General features: G+C 40.3%; 1 protein-coding gene across 1 annotated transcript; it reads left to right on the top strand.

Moving 5' to 3' along the window:
• Positions 1-5,512: 5,512 nt before the first annotated feature.
• On the top strand, positions 5,513-9,353 carry LOC139663875 (general transcription factor II-I repeat domain-containing protein 2A-like; the record flags this gene model as incomplete). The annotated part of the gene is made up of 2 exons (XM_071542644.1): positions 5,513-5,903; positions 8,018-9,353. Coding segments are annotated over 2 exons (1,727 nt in total), but the record flags the coding sequence as incomplete, so codon positions are not given.
• Positions 9,354-17,105: the final 7,752 nt, after the last annotated feature.

Below are 17,105 nucleotides of genomic sequence, written 5' to 3'. Positions count from 1 at the left end.
TACTATTAAATAATGTATAAATTAATACCTTAGTTAACATGAACACCATTAGTAAATGACACATTAACGATAACTGTTAATTAAGGGTTAGTTAATGCTTATTAAGCATTAACTAACCCTTAACTTAGTGACCCTTATTGTAAAGTGTTACCCACGAATCAATAAAGGGAAACAAGGTGATCCATTTTAACATCAATAAGTCATTACCACATTAATTTACGTTCATAGACATTAGTATATTGATCATAAACAAATGAGAGCATCGCTGATAATTATTGTCAGTCTTTACTGGCCTCTACACTGCAGTTTACATTGTGAGCCACTGGGTCAGATTTGGCGGGAAATCTGCTGATTTGATTTACGGCACAAAACAGGAAGAGTTCTTCCAGTGCGAACAGAGCTAAAGTTTTCAGTTTCTGCCAATGGCAGATGGTGGAGGGAGTGAAAGGCAGATGGAAAAATCACTTCCAACATGTTGATCCTTCAGTAACGACAAAGAGAAAACCTTTGACTGAAGAAGCAAATATCCTGGATGGATCAGGACAGGAAGCAACATGGTTTATGGAAAATATAGTCTTAATTTTGAGAAACAATAGCACTAACAATACCACTAGAGTGAGATACTGGACGCTACCAATCATCTCGACCAGCTGCTAATTTTTGTGGTAATTATACCAAGGCATCAAAATAAATCTGACAATGATATATTGATGTTTAAAAATGCTACATGTAGCACTGCTAAGCAGCCGTGGTAGGAACAGAGGAAGGAAGAACCAGCAACCAAATAAAGAAAAAAATGAGTGAAACCCATTTCACAGCAGCAGGGAAGGTCATTGAACAAAAGTGAATGACTGAATTAATGAATGGGGTGGATGGATTAGCAACTTGAGACGCGAGAATGGAGTTGGAGTTGAGAGACGACGTCTCATATGCAGATATCTGTTTATAGAGATTAGCCCAAATGTCGTCTGGACCTAAAACACCTACAAAAAGTATCTATGTTTGTGTATTGTGTGGAGAAACGTTCGACTCTCGCGTCTCAAGTTGCTAATCGGACTGTAAACAATGACCGGCGCCCGGAAGAGGAAGTCTTGGCCCGGATGTCCACTGGCTACACCGGAAACCCCCAAATATTGGCTGTCGCCCCCAGAGTCTAATCGTCGTCAGACCGATAGACGATGGGTTCAGAGATTGATTCAAATATAAAACAATGTTTGTATGCAGACCTGGATATTAACCTGATATTAGTGTTTTCCTGAGAACTAGCGCAAAATCATCCTCAGTAGTCAGAAATTGAATGGCTGCTCAAAATTTTGCAATTCACCTTGGTACAACTTGGTACAACCCAATTGTATGTGTCCTTGAGTACCAAACCTCATTACAGGCCACTGAACTTAAAAACACTTTGATGACTCCCTAGAGAACGCAGAAAGAAATCAGTGCCGTGAAATCAGAGTGCTCAGTCACTATACTTACATTAATGATACTAATGATACTTACAGTAACATTAGTAAAGATACCCAGGGATAGCCGGTATTCAGTCAGAAAACATATGTAAGTGAATGTGTGTTAAAAACTTGAAATAGACCATCTTGCTTGTGTGTACTTATTATTCTAATGTTGGATCAAACTTATAGCATTTGGCACTTCATGAGAAAATGGCACAGAACAAAGTGTAAAGGTAAGTATCTATCAACAGGAGGCAGCATCTACCAGTAGCAATCAGATCAGTCCTCCTTTCCTCCCAACACTAACCTCTCCTTCCTTTCTTATTACAGTGAAATAGTTCAGAGGCTAAGTATATAGTGTTTCCCCCCAGAATTTGGATGGAAAAGCCTCTGAAACAGCATTTAGACCAGTAGTTCTTAACATGGGGTCCGGGGACCACCAGGGGTCCTTGAGGGCATTCCAGGGGGTCCCCAGCAAATTGATGAATTGTTAAACTTCATTATTTTGTCATTTTAGAATGACTATTTTGATCATAGTTTCACTGTTATCTCTCTACCTACAGTACAGATAGTCATGGAATTCTGGACAAAATCATATCTGACAATAAAAATATTCTCAGATTTGGGTCAGAGAGACAAAATCTCATCAAATGGGGGTCCGTGGCCATAATGTGGACTAAATTAGGGGTCCTTGATATAACAGAGAAACTATGATCAAAACAGTCATTCTTCTACATTCTCTAATTGTGTTCACTTATTGTAAATTAAATAATGGTGAAGTTTAACAATTCATCAATTTGCTGCGGACCCCCTGGAATCCCCTCAAGGACCCCTGGTGGTCCCCGGACCCCACGTTGAGAACCGCTGTTCTATGGAATACATCTTCCTTAGTCCTTAGAATAAATGTTAGTTTTTCCATTACAAATATTTCCCTTACAATGTCCATCCATTGTTCAAGTCCAGGGGCTTCAGTTTTGTACTAGTTTCTGGTGATTGCTTTCTTGCCTGCAACAAGTAAAATCTTACAAAGGTGCCAGTCACATTTTAATACCACATCCTCTGATATTACACCAAGGTATAGTACCTTCTGGCTATCAGTCTTCTGTTGTGCTAACATTCTCGCGTCTCAAGTCGTCAGACTGATAGACGATGGGTTCTGGGATTGGTATGATACTGACCTGAACAAAATGAATTTCCCTTGTGGACAATAAAGAACATCTAATCTAATCTAATCTACTTTACAGTCGCTGGAGACTTCATATCCCAAGATCTCTCTCAAAGCTGAGCATATCTTATCCCAGAAAATCTTGATCTTTTCGCATGTCCAAAATACATGAGAATGATTAGCATCCATGTGCTCACACAGTCTCCAGCATTGCTGTTGTGTCAAATGTTACTATTACTACTAAGAGCTATTTGCTTTTAATGTGGGGTGTAATAAAACAAAAATATATGTTTTTCCAACCAAATTCTCTCCATCGAGTTGGTTGTAGTATGCTGCATTACGCACATGGAATGCCAATCATCCTCTGATAATTAAGTTCTCCATCTGCAATAAGTGTGCACAAGGCTGCATAGAAGTATTCTCTCAGGTTTTACTCAATTGAAGTGTTTTATATCCGACCCTTGTTTTTTTGCCAGCCCAAATAAACCTGGATATCAATTTATCCCAGGCTATATATTGTTTTTCTGGAATCATAACTGGGATAGATTGAAATAAGTACAACAGCTGGCAGTACATTCTTTTTTATCACTTCAATTCTTGAATTGAAGTCCAGTGTAAATGTAGACCATCTCCTGATATCTTTTTGAATATTGTTATTAATATGATTATAATTAGTTTCATATAATTTATTAAATTTTCTAGGATAGTTTCTAAGATATTTAATTGAATTTGCATTCCATATAACACTGTATTTTTCTTTTAAGTCTTGGCTTGGAAAGTAATTAAGAGTTAGTTAGTAATTAGTTTGTATCCTGAATAATGACCAAAATGTTCAAGAGTTGACATTAGATAAGGAAAGGAGGTATGTGGTTCCTGGAGATAGGTTATTATATCAAGTCAATTATATCAGTCCCACAATGTGCTCTTCATTTCCTATATTTACCCCTTTCAAATCTTGGTTCTGTCTAATTTCTTGTGCGATAGGTTCTATAAACATGGTAAACAGGGTGGGACTAAGGCAGCATCCTTGTCGTGTACCGCGTGCCAGGGAGAAGCTGTCAGTTAAACTGCCATTGATCTTAATCCTAGCCGTTGGATCTTGATATAGCGTTTGAATGCATTGGATTGATTCTTTCTTCAATCCAAATCTCTCCGCTAACCAGTATTGCACTAATATCCAAACTTTTATTTTGGATGTGTTTCATAATATGTAAAGTCTGCCTTATATTATCTTGAGTCTGTTGACCTCTGATAAACCCCGTCTGGTCCTCACTTATTAAATTAGGCATAAAGGTTTTTAAATGATTGAGGTAAACAGTTTATAATCTACATTCAAAATTGAGATGGGTCTAAAGGATCCACAGTATTCTTTGTTTTTACCTTCTTTAGGGAGTACCGATATAATGGCTTCTTTCCAAGATGGTGGTGTCTTATTTTATTTAAGAGTACAATTGAAATAATCTAACAGCAGCTGGCTCAGTTCCTCCCTGAAGAGCTTGTACCATTCACTTGGAAAACCATCGCTGCTTGAAGTTTTATTCAATTTTAACCTAGTAATTGCCCCATCCAACTCCTACTTTGTTATACTTGAAGTGAGGGTGTCATTCTGTATGTCTCCAATAGATGGCAGATCTAATGAATTTAGGAATTCCTTCATCTCATCTTCATTTGCAGCCATTGGTTGTGTATATAGATTTCTATAATATTCCATGAAAACCCTCTCTATTTCTTCAGGTTCATATAATAATAGGTTAGATTGAGGATCTCTAATCTTGTGTATTGTGTTTGAAGATTGTGTTCGTAAGCGTCTAGCTACGAATTTTGATGCCTTAGGACCTGAGTCATAATAAGTTTGTTTCAGAAACCTCATAAATTTTTCCTCTTGTCTCTTTTATTTGTTGGAGTTTAGCTATATCTTTGGCATCCTTATGTTGCTGTTCCAATTCCTTTAATTTACTAACTAGTTTTTCATATATTTCCAATCTAGATTTTTTTCTGATATGCTGTCCTTGATATAAATTAATCTAATCTACTGTAGTCTTATTGTTTAAAATGCCTACATTTAATTTCCATAGTGTTTTTCTTTATGTTGTTTAATTGTATAGTCAAATATATTGCGTTATGGTACACATCTGCTACACCTATATGACATTCTTTTACTCTATGCCTGTCATTTATATTCATTAAAAAAATAATCTATTCTAGAATATAGTGAATGTGGGATAGAGTAAAATGTAAAGTCTTTTTCCAGTGGATGGAGTTCCCTCCATACATCGAACATCCCCATTTCTTTTAGTGATGTATTAATAAACCTAGTTAGTTGGGCCTAAGGCTTGTTGTGTCCAGGTTATGGTTTAATATTACATAAAATCTCCTGCACAGATCAGAATTCCCTCATTTTCCAATGCTATGGTATCAAATAAGGATTTAAAAAAATACCTATCGCTTTCTGGAGGTTCATACACATTGACCAGTGTTATCCGTTTATTATCAATCTTTCCTTTTACTATGATATACTGTATCTCCCAGCTTGTTTCCTTGATAGCCTCTTATCGTCAAATTTCTAAGTGAATGAAGTAAAAAAAAAAAAAAAAAAAAAAAATTGCTGGCAAAAACTATTTCTATTCCAGTAGGCGACCCATCATGACTAGGATAGTTAGTTTAGTAAATGAGATAAAACTAGAAACAACGCCTTGTGGTTGTACGCCTCTGCCAACAAGTCAAGTTGCAGTTTACAACCATGTCTGTCCAGACTCATAAAATATATGTAGTGAAGACTTTGAAGGAATTTAATAAAAGGTATTAAGTGTATTTTTTGGCGAAATGGAAGTTATCACTATATTGACATGTTTGATTCCAGTGAATAATTTCCAGTGAGAAACATGCTGTCTTCACTTAGAGACTATTTTTACAGAGGAGTACAGAGGACTGATAGAGAGCTTTGTCACATGGTGCAACAACAATCGCCTGAAGCTCAATATCAGCAAAACCAAGCTTGTGGTGGACTACCAGAGGAACAGGAGGCCCCCTGTCCTGGTTGTCATCCAGGGAGAGGAAGTGAAGAGGGTGGACTCATACAAGCATCTTGGGGTCCAAATCAATAAAAAACTGGACTGGACTCACAACACTGAAGCCCTCTTCAGGAAGGGACAGAGCAGACTGTTCTACCTGAGGAGACTCAGATCCTTCAGTGTGTGCAACAGGCTCCTGCAGATCTTCTATCAGTCTGTAGTAGCCAGTGCTCTGTTCTTTGCGGTGGTGTGCTGGGGTGGTGGCATCAAGGCTTGGAGGTCAGGTCTCAATAAGCTGTTAGTCTATGAATCAGTCTTTTCAACAGTTGTTTTTTTTCTAAAAGCCCGACAATGTCCAAACATCTTACAATACAGGCTGCACTTGCCATAAAATAAATAATTATGTGTAGGTTAGGCTGTAGTCTATTTGGTTAGGGACATCCAAGCAAAGGGTTAATGCGGCTTATTTTTATACATTTCATTAAAGAATTCATGTGCCGTTTCTTTGTCATTGGTGTTACCTATAATGTAAACATTTAATGTTTATAAAAATATTTTTTTCTCATTACAACCTGAATATTTAGTTAAAGGCAGAGTAGTGGAATGATAACACCAAGAAAAATATTTGATTTACATTTTTTAATAAAATTGCACATGTTTAAACAATATTGTATGAATTTATTTGATCATAGGATCACAGAGCCAGAAATTGAAGTTTCGTTCTCTCCGCCATCTTGTTTCTCCGCTGACATTGGGAGCCCGTTTCTCCCACACAGTAAGCAGGTTGACCAATATCATGCATGTAAGCTGAAGCTAAAGTACAATCTATACAATTATATCATATTGCCGTTTATTTCGATGCATATGCGTGAGCTCAGTCCACCTGACAGCCCTCTGTTCTGTCGGCGGAGAGAGAGACACAGACAAGCATGGAGGTTTCGAAGCGCCGAGGGCTTACTGCCGACCTTCCAGTTTTCCGGGGACACAGTGCCGGCCAGTGTCTATAGCTGGGCGCCGATTTGTTCCCGGTGATCCCGAATCTCGGCGGGGGTCCTGACATCGATGCATCATCAGGTGTCCGGCGAACAGCATTTTCGGCACCGATGGGTAGCAGAGTGACTGTCGCTTTGATCGGGAGGATCAATGCGGGCCGTGGCCGTGGTGGAGACGACAGCGGTGGAGAGAGAGACAGGACACGCTGGAACGATCAGTATGGATGTATGGACTATTATTCTGTATTAACAGTCTACAGCGGAGTTAGTTACACCATTGGTCGACCGTGGCACGTGGCACACTCATACACGGTCCAGCCATATACTAGGTTTTGACCTAGTCTTGTTTTCTGTCAAACCAACAACAATTGAAGAATATTCAAACAAAAAGTGTTTGATACTAACTCTAAAATATCAACTAATGATTACATCACAAATCATGAGAATGGGACAGACGTGAGGTCACAGTGACCTTTGACCTTTGACCACCAAAATCTAATCAGTTCATCCTTGAGTCCAAGTGGACGTTTGTGCCAAATTTGAAGAAATTCCCTCAAGGCGTTCCTGAGATATCGCATTCACGGGAATGGGATGTACGTACGTACGTACAGACAACCTGAAAACATAATGCCTCCGGACATGGCTGTCAAACATTGAATATTAGATGAATAAACTTTGTTTTATCGAAATAGGCCTTAGTATCATGTAGACCAGACCTGGGCATTGTACGTCCCCCGGGCCACATACGGCCCTTTGGTTGACTCTGACCGGCCCGTGTAAGGTTAATTGGAAATTACAAAATAAACGTCTTTTCTCATTTTACCTCATGCATGGACTAAAGCTGCATTGCTTTTATTTTGAAGTTGTTTTTTATTCACGTACATAATGACGCGATATGTATAGCAACACGTGCGCGTGATTGGATTGTTGTCACAAGATGACTTTAGCCCTCAAAAATGTCCGCTCATGCTAAAAAAAGAAAGGTAGATGCCGAATGCAGGCTTTTCAACAAAAATTGGACTGCTAAGTATTTGTTTACTGAAGTCGGAGGTAAAGCCGTGTGTTTAGTTTGCGGGGAGCAGATCGCCGTCTTTAAGGACTACAATTTGAGTCGGCATTACGAGACGAAACACGCGGAGAAATACAAAAACTTGACTGATGCTGAAAGGGCGCGAACATCGGAAGCTTTGCTAGCTAAGCTGCAAAAGCAGCAAGGCTTTTTTACCAAGCTTCACACATCCAGGGATGCAGCAACCAAGACCAGCTTTGTGATATCCCACAAAATCGCTAAAAACAGTAAGCCATTCTCGGAGGGGGAGTTTGTCAAAGAGTGCTTGGTGGACTCTGCAGCACTAATATGCCCTGAAAAAAAGGCGCATTTGAGCAAGTCCCACTGTCCAGGCGAACCGTGACGAGGAGGATCGAGGACATTGCGGGGAATCTGCAGCTTCAGCTGCAACGTGAAGTGGCAAGTTTTGACTTTTTCTCCTTGGCTTTGGACGAGAGCTGTGATGTCCGCGACACAGCCCAGCTACTCATATTTGTCCGGGGGATAACGGACTTCAAGATTACGGAGGAGCTGGCAGCCATGCGGTCGATGAAAGGGACGACGACAGGGAGCGATCTGTTTACGGAGGTAAATGCGTGCATGGACACTCTGGGATTGAAATGGGACAGACTGGCAGGTGTCACAACGGACGGTTGTCCAAATCTTACAGGGAAAAATGTCGGACTTTTGAAACGTATGCAAGATAAAGTGACAGAAATCGACGCAGATCAGAAATTGGTATTTTTGCATTGTATTATACACCAACATGTGTTGTGCAAGTCAGTGCTAAAAATTAACCATGTTATTGATGTTGTTGCTAAAACAGTAAACTTCATCAGGGCACGGGCATTGAATCACAGACAGTTTGTCGCACTTTTGGAGGAGCATGAGACTGAGCAAAGTGACATCGGCTACCACACAGCTGTGAGATGGCTCAGCCTGGGCAAAGTGCTAAAAAGAGTTTGGGACCTGAAAGCAGAGATTCGAGAGTTTTGTGAGAAGAAAGGCAAAGACATCCCAGAGCTCTCAGATGAGGACTGGATGGCAGATTTTGCATTTGCTGTTATTGTGACTGCGCTGATGAATGAACTGAACACCAAACTGCAAGGCAAGGGCCTTTTTGTTCATGAAATGCACAGCCTGGTGAAGGCTTTCATGAGAAAGATGCAGTTTCTTTCAAGCCAACTGGAGAGCAACACTCTCACTCACATGCAAACCCTGAAAGAAGACACACCATCAGCTGATCACCTCCGCAGGTACTCATCCATGTTAGGAGCATTGCATGGTGAGTTTTCAAGGCGATTTGAAGATCTCAGAATAATCGAGGATGAAATGCACATGATTTCCTCTCCCTTTACCTGCAGTGTGGATAATGCACCCAGTGATGTTCAGCTGGAACTCATTGACCTGCAGTCTGATGCAGTACTGGCAGAGCACTTTAAGTCAGGATCTCTGCTGGATTTCTACTCTTCTCTTAAGGAGGAGAACTTTCCAAACATGAGGAGACATGCTCAGAAGATGTTGGTTCTCTTTGGCTCTACCTACATATGTGAACAAACATTTTCAATGATGAAGTTTACAAAATCCAGGTATAGATCCTCTCTCACTGATGATCATCTGTCAGCTGTGCTTCGCATCTCCACCTCAGACATTCAACCTGACTTCGATGCACTCGTTAAAGCCCAGTAGAGACTAGATTTCTCTCACTGAACAAGACAAAATAACTTAAAAACACCAAATGAGGTGGTTAGACTACAAATGTAGGCATGTAAAGGCACCAACTAGCAGTGAACTGGGACACTTTCTTTGGAAGCCTTTTTCTCAAAATCACAGTTCAGTTAGTTCAATATGATGTGTCTTGCTTAATGTTTGGAGCACAAAGACAATATTGTGATGTCTGTAGAATGCTAAGAACCTCTTTCCAACAGTATTTGAAACTCAAAATGTGTTTTGGAGTGAATGTGACTGAAAATGTTCACTAATATAAGTCACAAATGTTTAAAAAAAAGTTTCACATTTTGTTTACCATTGCTTTGGGAAATTTGATTGAATAAATTACATTTTTTGTAAGGCAACCTCACTTTTTCATTGCTTAATTATAACATATAGCCTACTCTTACCAGCTTGTCAAAACAATGCTATTTACTGCTTTTTATAAAGAAATACAATTAATATTATGCAGAATTGAGTTCAGCCTTTTGGCCCGGCCCTCCACAATATTTTCTGTTTCTCATGTGGCCCCATGGAAAAAATAATTGCCCACCCCTGATGTAGACCGTACCATCAAAGTTCCAATGCAGTCGGAAGCTGGGAGCTAAAACAAATGCTAGCTTGCTGTGTGCAGCAGCGTAGAATCAACATCAGCGAGCTAGCCATCTTTGGCTCTCAGCTCCAAAAAGCTTTTGGGAAAATGAAAGACTTTATTGGAACTTTGATGGTAATGTCTATGCGATACTCAGGCCTAGGAGGAGGGGGTGAAAGTTTAAGCCACCATGGAGCCGCAGTTTAGAAACAGCACACAAACATTCACAGCTTGGTAGGTCGTTTTGTATAGAAGTCTATTTGGGACGCTAGTAGTGGCACTGTGATCTACAGCCACACATTGAATGTCGGTGAACACTCCTACACTCTACTCACCTTTTGGTTAATTTACTTTTGTTTCATTTAGTCATTACATTTTGCACTTTTTACAGTCATAACATATACACATACACATACAAGCAAACAAATAAATGACTCGACACATGGCTTTGTTTCATATAGCATACTCACAACTTTATTAGCAAATACACAGTACATGTTTTCTGATTTGACATGATAGGCAGGGGTAATTCCACCAATCACAAGTGACCATATCACCCCACATGGGTGGGTGTTTTATTGTGTTGGCCGCATACCGCAAAGTTTTGAATGGGCTACCTGATCATCGGACCTATATGATGGAGATGCAAGCATCTGTCTGTCTGTCTCTGTCTCTCTCTCTCTCTCTCTCTCTCTCACATATGGACCGAGATTTCCCCACACATCGGATATTAAGCGACTAGTTTAGACACACTTAGAGAAAGAATAAGCTCACTCCCCTCAATAAAAAAGAGAAAATAATTCAACATGATGGCGATTGAGAGCTGTCATTGAAAATGCGTTGTTTGATTATTGTCATCTGCATTTAAACTTATTAAATATGGCCAAAATATGTGCTTGGGTCACATGCACAATAGTAACATCAGGTAGCCTACCTGCAGTGTTTTGAGGTACTATACATATTTTACCTTTCCACAAATCAATAAGTCATTTAGAAAAATGTCAGCTGTGCATTAAGATTTGTAGAAGACACTTACAGCTCAGTAAGATCAGCATGAGAAGAATCACATATTTGATTACACTTTTTTCTTCTTTTCTGTGATTTTCTTGTCACTATAGGCTATGTATATAGTTGGTTTACTGACAGTGCTTACTGTGCTCACTTTGATTTTGCTACACAGCATTGATGTGACTGTAAGCGTTCCCCCTGCAGAGGATGAGTGTGTAGACCAACTTTCCAAAGGTTATCAATGAATTCAATATTGATTATATTAATCAACAGGCATATGAAGTATAATATTGTAGCTGAATGATAGGCTACTGACAAAACGGAATTACTGATACCGATAAAACTGAATAGGTTACTTGGGTTTGAGCTCTATATGCACATCCGCGCACAAGAACATGGACGCGAACGAATGTGCACGCGCACAATGTCCGGTTTTACCAAGATGAAAATCTGGCAACCAATGGAAGCTGAAAAATAAATGCCCCCTGTACGCTTACTCACACTTTGAAATATACTAGTCCCTACAATTTAGTTGATGCTGCGGTGCAGCACGAAAAATGACGACTAGACCTACAGACACAGGCATACATTGGTTATGTAGGCTTAAAGGGCACTTTCTCAGAAGAGGGCAATCAGGCAGGTGTCTGGACGCTGGCTGGCTCCTATGTGTGCACGTGCTGACCATCAGCACGTGTGCACGTGTGAATTCCACTTCCTTGATATGAGAATGAAACAACGTGATATGAAACAACAGTTTGACTGCAGAATGAGGAAACAAATTGTGATACAAGAAGCTTAGGGTGCATTCACACCATGCATGTTTTGGAGCAGTTTATGTAAACTCTGGAGTGTTTCCTTTATTTCGGGTCATTTGGCTAGGTGAGAACAATGACATTTTAACTATGTGGCACCAAATAACAGCACAGAGACACCTGAAAATGTGAATCTCAGTCCACTAACAGGAGAACTGTACTATGGTTCGTTAGGAGTGATATTGCAATCTGAACCAACTACAGGAAATTACCCCAAAGGGGCAAGGGTTTATGGATATAAGGAGACATGTTGACATCTGATAGCCAGCAGCTCCTCATGCTTGGAAAGCCAAGCATAACAAAATGAACTGAAGGCAAACCACAGTCTGGACCGATGCCCATATTCAGCTATATTTTTTTTTACGCATTGTTAACTGGTATCGAATAAGATCAATTACAGTAAAGAGCACAGACAAGTCCATTGTGCTTAGCTAAAGTTACAAGGACTGGAATCAGATTTGAATCCTGCTTTTTGATATCCCTGTTAAGGGGATAACAACCATACCTGCACTGTTGAAACCACTGGCAAGTTAGTCATTATAGAAACATGCTGGTCAACCTACATGAACAATAATAAATAAGAATAAATAAGGTGTTATCTGATTAGTTTTAAGAAAAAATAGGAATTGAAGTCAAAGTTTTGGAAAGTAACGTTATAGCCATATTAATCCTTAGATAGCTAGGTAACGCTAGGTAAACCAACAGCTGTGTAAACAATTCAGCGATGCTTCTTTTGCCTTGCTAAGCAATAATGGTGTTGAGTATGCCAATCACTGATGCCTATTTGGCGACTTTGTCACTAGATTCAACGACCCCCCCGGTGACTTTATTTCTCAAAAGCGACTAGTGACAAATCTGGTGACTTTTTCTGACCATGGGGAACAATGTAAAAGTGAGCTCTGATGATTACAGTGCTTCCCACATCAACCTGATCTCACAGAAAAACGTGAAATGGACACCACTTGTTAACAGCAAATTACGTGTGGGTGGACATTTCAACGGTGAGTCACATTTTAATTTTTAACAAACGTTTTTCTTGTTTAACCATGATCAAACCATTTCCCTAACCTTAACCAAGTTGTTTTAGTTGCCCAACCATGACCTTAACCCAAACCTTAACCAAGTTGTTTTAGTTGCCCAACCATGACCTTAACCCAAACTAACCAAGTTGTTTTAGTTGCCCAACCATAACCTTAACCCAAACCTTAACCAAGTTGTTTTACTTGCCTAATATAAACTTAACCAAAGTTGTTTTTTGTCTAAACTAACCAACCTTTGGGCACTTTCTTATAAGAGGGCAATCAGGCAGGTGCCTGGAGGCCGGCTGGCTCCTATGTGTGCATGTGTCATCAGCATGTGTGCATTCCACTCATACTTTGTCTAAGATCTCTGTACCAAACTCTGACAACATGTGATATGCAACAACAACAATAACAACAGTTTGACTACAGAATAAGGAAACCAAATGTGATACAAAATGCTTATGGCCTTAACACCAGGCATGTTTTGAGCAGTTTATGTAAAATCTGGAGTGTTTCTTCCTTTATTTCGGGTCATTTGGCCAGGTGAGAGCAATGAGATTTGAGGCACCAAATAACAGCACAGACACCTGAAAATGTGAATCTCAGTCCACTAACAAGAGAACTGTAGTGTGGTTCATTAGGAGTGATATTGTAATCTGAACCAACTACAGGAAATGAGGGAAGGGTCTAGCTGCAGCCTGCAGACTCGCTACAAGACACGCCCCCACCGACTAGTCAGTACAAGAAACGCCCCCAACAGCTATGTCAGTACAAGACACGCCCCCAACAGCTATGTCAGTACAAGACACGCCCCCAACAGCTATGTCAGTACAAGACACGCCCCCTCATCAAGACAGCTTTTCGGCAGGTATTTCAAACTCGTGGCAGAGGAGATGCTAGAAGCTAACTGGCTATCAAAAGACCGCTGATTCTATGCTATTTGGTTAGCAACTTAACGTAGCTAAGTTGACACTGATGCTATGATATGTGGTTAGCAAGCTATATCAATGGCAAATTGAAAAACAATCATTTTCATAGGAAATTATATGTTTTTTGCCTTCTGCAAAGTAAAGCTGCGTGAAACTAGCCACAATAAGGAAACTCACTTCTGGTAGAATTTCTTAGTCTTCAAAATAAAAGTCTTGATGTTTTAAAGAAATGATATTTCTCTTGTTGATAATAAATAAAAACATGTTAATCACAGAACCCCCTCCAAGAAACTGTGATACTGACAATGCAGATGCGGTTGTTGTTGATGTTGATGTTAACTGCATTAATTCACACTGAAAGAGGAAAAAAGTTCACATTCAGCTAGTGTGGCTGGGAAAACTACATTTTGTGCCCTCTTGAAATGGGCATGAATTGAATCTACAGGAGAGGAATAAGAAAATGTATAGAAGAAACCTATCATAATTGTAAGTGTGGGGGCTGTATATTCTTAGTTCTTGTATCCAGAGCTCTATCAGTAAATTAAGTATACAATTAGACTACTTCAATAACAATTTGGTTTTTGGTGGTGGGGTTATTCTTTAGTTATTTAGGATTAACCCAATTGTAAACCAAGAGTTTTTAAACTTAAGAAATGTTTTTTTGTTTTTTTTTTTGCTCTACATTGTTATTTCAAAATGTATTTGACACTTTCAATTCCAAGTTCTATGCAAAGTACTCTGTTATATCAAAGTGACAAGGAAATTATATTTTTAATAAAACTCTGCATGCCCCCTACCTTTCTATTTGTTATGCCACCTCAGCATTAATTGATTCATGGACATTAAATGGGGATTTCTGCAGTCAGAAACAGCCTACGTCGTCCTCTTAAACATTTTGCTACATTATTAATTATTAGTTACAGATATTTCACGATTCACAACTGTGTTTTTAGTGCCAGCGTCTAGGGGCTTTTATTTTGAAAAGGAAATGCGCATCGGCGACAAAACAGGTTTTGGCCAGTTTCGCGGAACTGCAAAGTTCCACTGTCCGACCCATTTCGGCCACCATATTCTCAGGGGGCGTTTCTTGTACTGACGTAGCCGGTGGGGGGCGTTTCTTGTACTGTCTTGTAGCGAGTCTGCAGCTGCAGCTAGACCTACTTGGGAAAACCCCAAGGGTTTATGGGTATAAGGAGACATGTTGACATCTGATAGCCAGCAGTTCCTCATGCTTGGAAAGCCAAGCATAACAAAATCAATTGAGGGCAAACCACAGTCTGGAGTGATGCCCATAGAATTGAGGGCAAACTGGAGTCTGGACTGAAGCCAATATTCAGCTATATTTTTTTCCGCATTGTTAACTGGTATGATCATCAAATAAGGTCAATCACAGTAAAGAGCACAGACAAGTCCATCATGCTTAGCTAAAGTTACAGGGACTGGAATCAGATTTGAATCCTGCTTTTTTGATATCCCTGTTAAAAGGATATCCATATTGTGACGGCCCCAGGCCATCTGCTCTCCCACAGTTGTCTCTCCTTGCACTTCCTACCTAACGTTAGGTACATGGCCTTGTCCTGGGGTGGACTTCTCATCCATTCTCACTCTCCCCCTCCTGCTCCCTGCCAGGCTGGCAGGGGCCCTGGTATCTTTGATTATTTGGCTTTTTCCTTTCCTGCATGCAACAACACCCCTTCACCATACATCCTGACTATTGCATCCAACACCAGCCTGACACAATGATACTTCCTACACATCCCTTTTGTTTTGTTTTGCTTTGTATTATAATAAAAATTAACTACACCTAACTGTACCTTTTACCGTGTGGACTCTCTCTTTTGGTTATGATCTTAACAAGCAATCATAACAATATCATATTTCTAAAACACATTGACAGCATTTTTTTTTTTAATGCAGGCTTAAAAAGGTAGCACCTTTAGGCCCTGCAGAATTATTCTAAATACCATAGCAACCATACCTGACACCCTGTTGGAAGAGCACTGGCAAGCTAATGGAAAAACAGCACCTTGTTGTTAAAGGATAACGCTGGTGTTTTTTAATGCATTTCTTATAGTCAACAAATCCTATGAAAATAACAAAATCAACAATGCGTTTACTCTACTCCCGTTACTTTCTGACTTGCCACGTATCGTTTTTAGCTTTCAACCCGGAAGTCATTGGCTCCAATTGTAAGCTAAAAACCTTGAAATACAGCTCACAAAGACATAGATTACATTTTAAAAATCGCTAACTGTTACCATGAAAAGTCAGTCTGTTGTAGTTATTACCAAATCAAATTTAAATGGGAACAAATTCTTCATTACGACGGGACTATTTTCGGTGCTACGGAATTACTTTCCTGACATCGCGTGTTTACAGCCGACTTATTAAGTTGTTTGAGGGACTTCGCCTATCTCCTCACCGTAGTAACTAGTTAGAGAAGTTCAAGAGCAAAATATATATATATAAAAAAATAAAAAAAAGAAAGAAATTGCAAAATGTGGAAGTACGACGAGGACCCGCTGGACTACAGGGAGCGACGCGGGGAAAGACCGTTTGCCAGCAACGTAAGGATTGAACTCCCACCGCCCTTCGCTGGAGAGGAAAAACAAAGTTTTCCCGGCTGGGCCAGACAGTATGAAGTAGCCGTGAAGGCGCTGGTGGGAGGCACTGGAGCTGACTACGATTTCGAACTGGTTAGGATTTTGCCAATGCGACTGACCAAGGCTGATTTTCTCTTGTGGGATAGCCTGCCAGCGGCTGTTCAGGCCGACTATGCTACAGTAAAGGAGAAATTGCAGGAGGCTTTTGGACAAAGACATTTTCTGGACTGTTTCAGAGCGAACCTCTCTGCCCGTCTCCGTGCTCCAGGTGAGAGTTTGGACGTGTACGCAGCAGAAATAAGCAAGCTAGTTCAGGAAGCATTCCCAGGCTACGGTGATATAGCTCAGAAAGAGGAGAAATTCCGCAGATTTCTGGCTGGGCTTGACCCGGTTCTGAGAGCTAAATGTCACGAACAGGGGGCTACTGATTTGGAAGAGGCCCTGGTCATCGCCGGCCGATGTGAGATGGCCAGAGAGGCTCTAAAGATCAACACGCAGGTATGCCAGACTCCTACTGGAAGCGGTGCAACAGCAATGGTGCACTCCATATCTGATGGAGGTGGTTTGTACAGAGCCATGGACAGACTTACTGAAGACATGAGGGAAATGAGGATGGAAATGAGACGAATGGCACAGGAAAATAATAGACTGAGATCGAGTGGCGGGAGAGATGAATGGAAAACCTCTTACCCAGTGCGTAGAGGTCAGTGTCAGTGTGCTTGTGGGGAGCAGGGCTGCCAGTCACATTGCCCATGGGGTGAACAG

Source organism: Centroberyx affinis, unplaced genomic scaffold (genome assembly GCF_046629955.1).
Source record: "Centroberyx affinis isolate AG114_WGS23_722 - 3 ecotype Tasmania unplaced genomic scaffold, CSIRO-AGI_Caff_v1 ptg004144l_1, whole genome shotgun sequence".
Classification (NCBI taxonomy): Eukaryota; Metazoa; Chordata; class Actinopteri; order Beryciformes; family Berycidae; genus Centroberyx; species Centroberyx affinis.
This window is presented reverse-complemented; position numbering and strand designations above follow the sequence as displayed.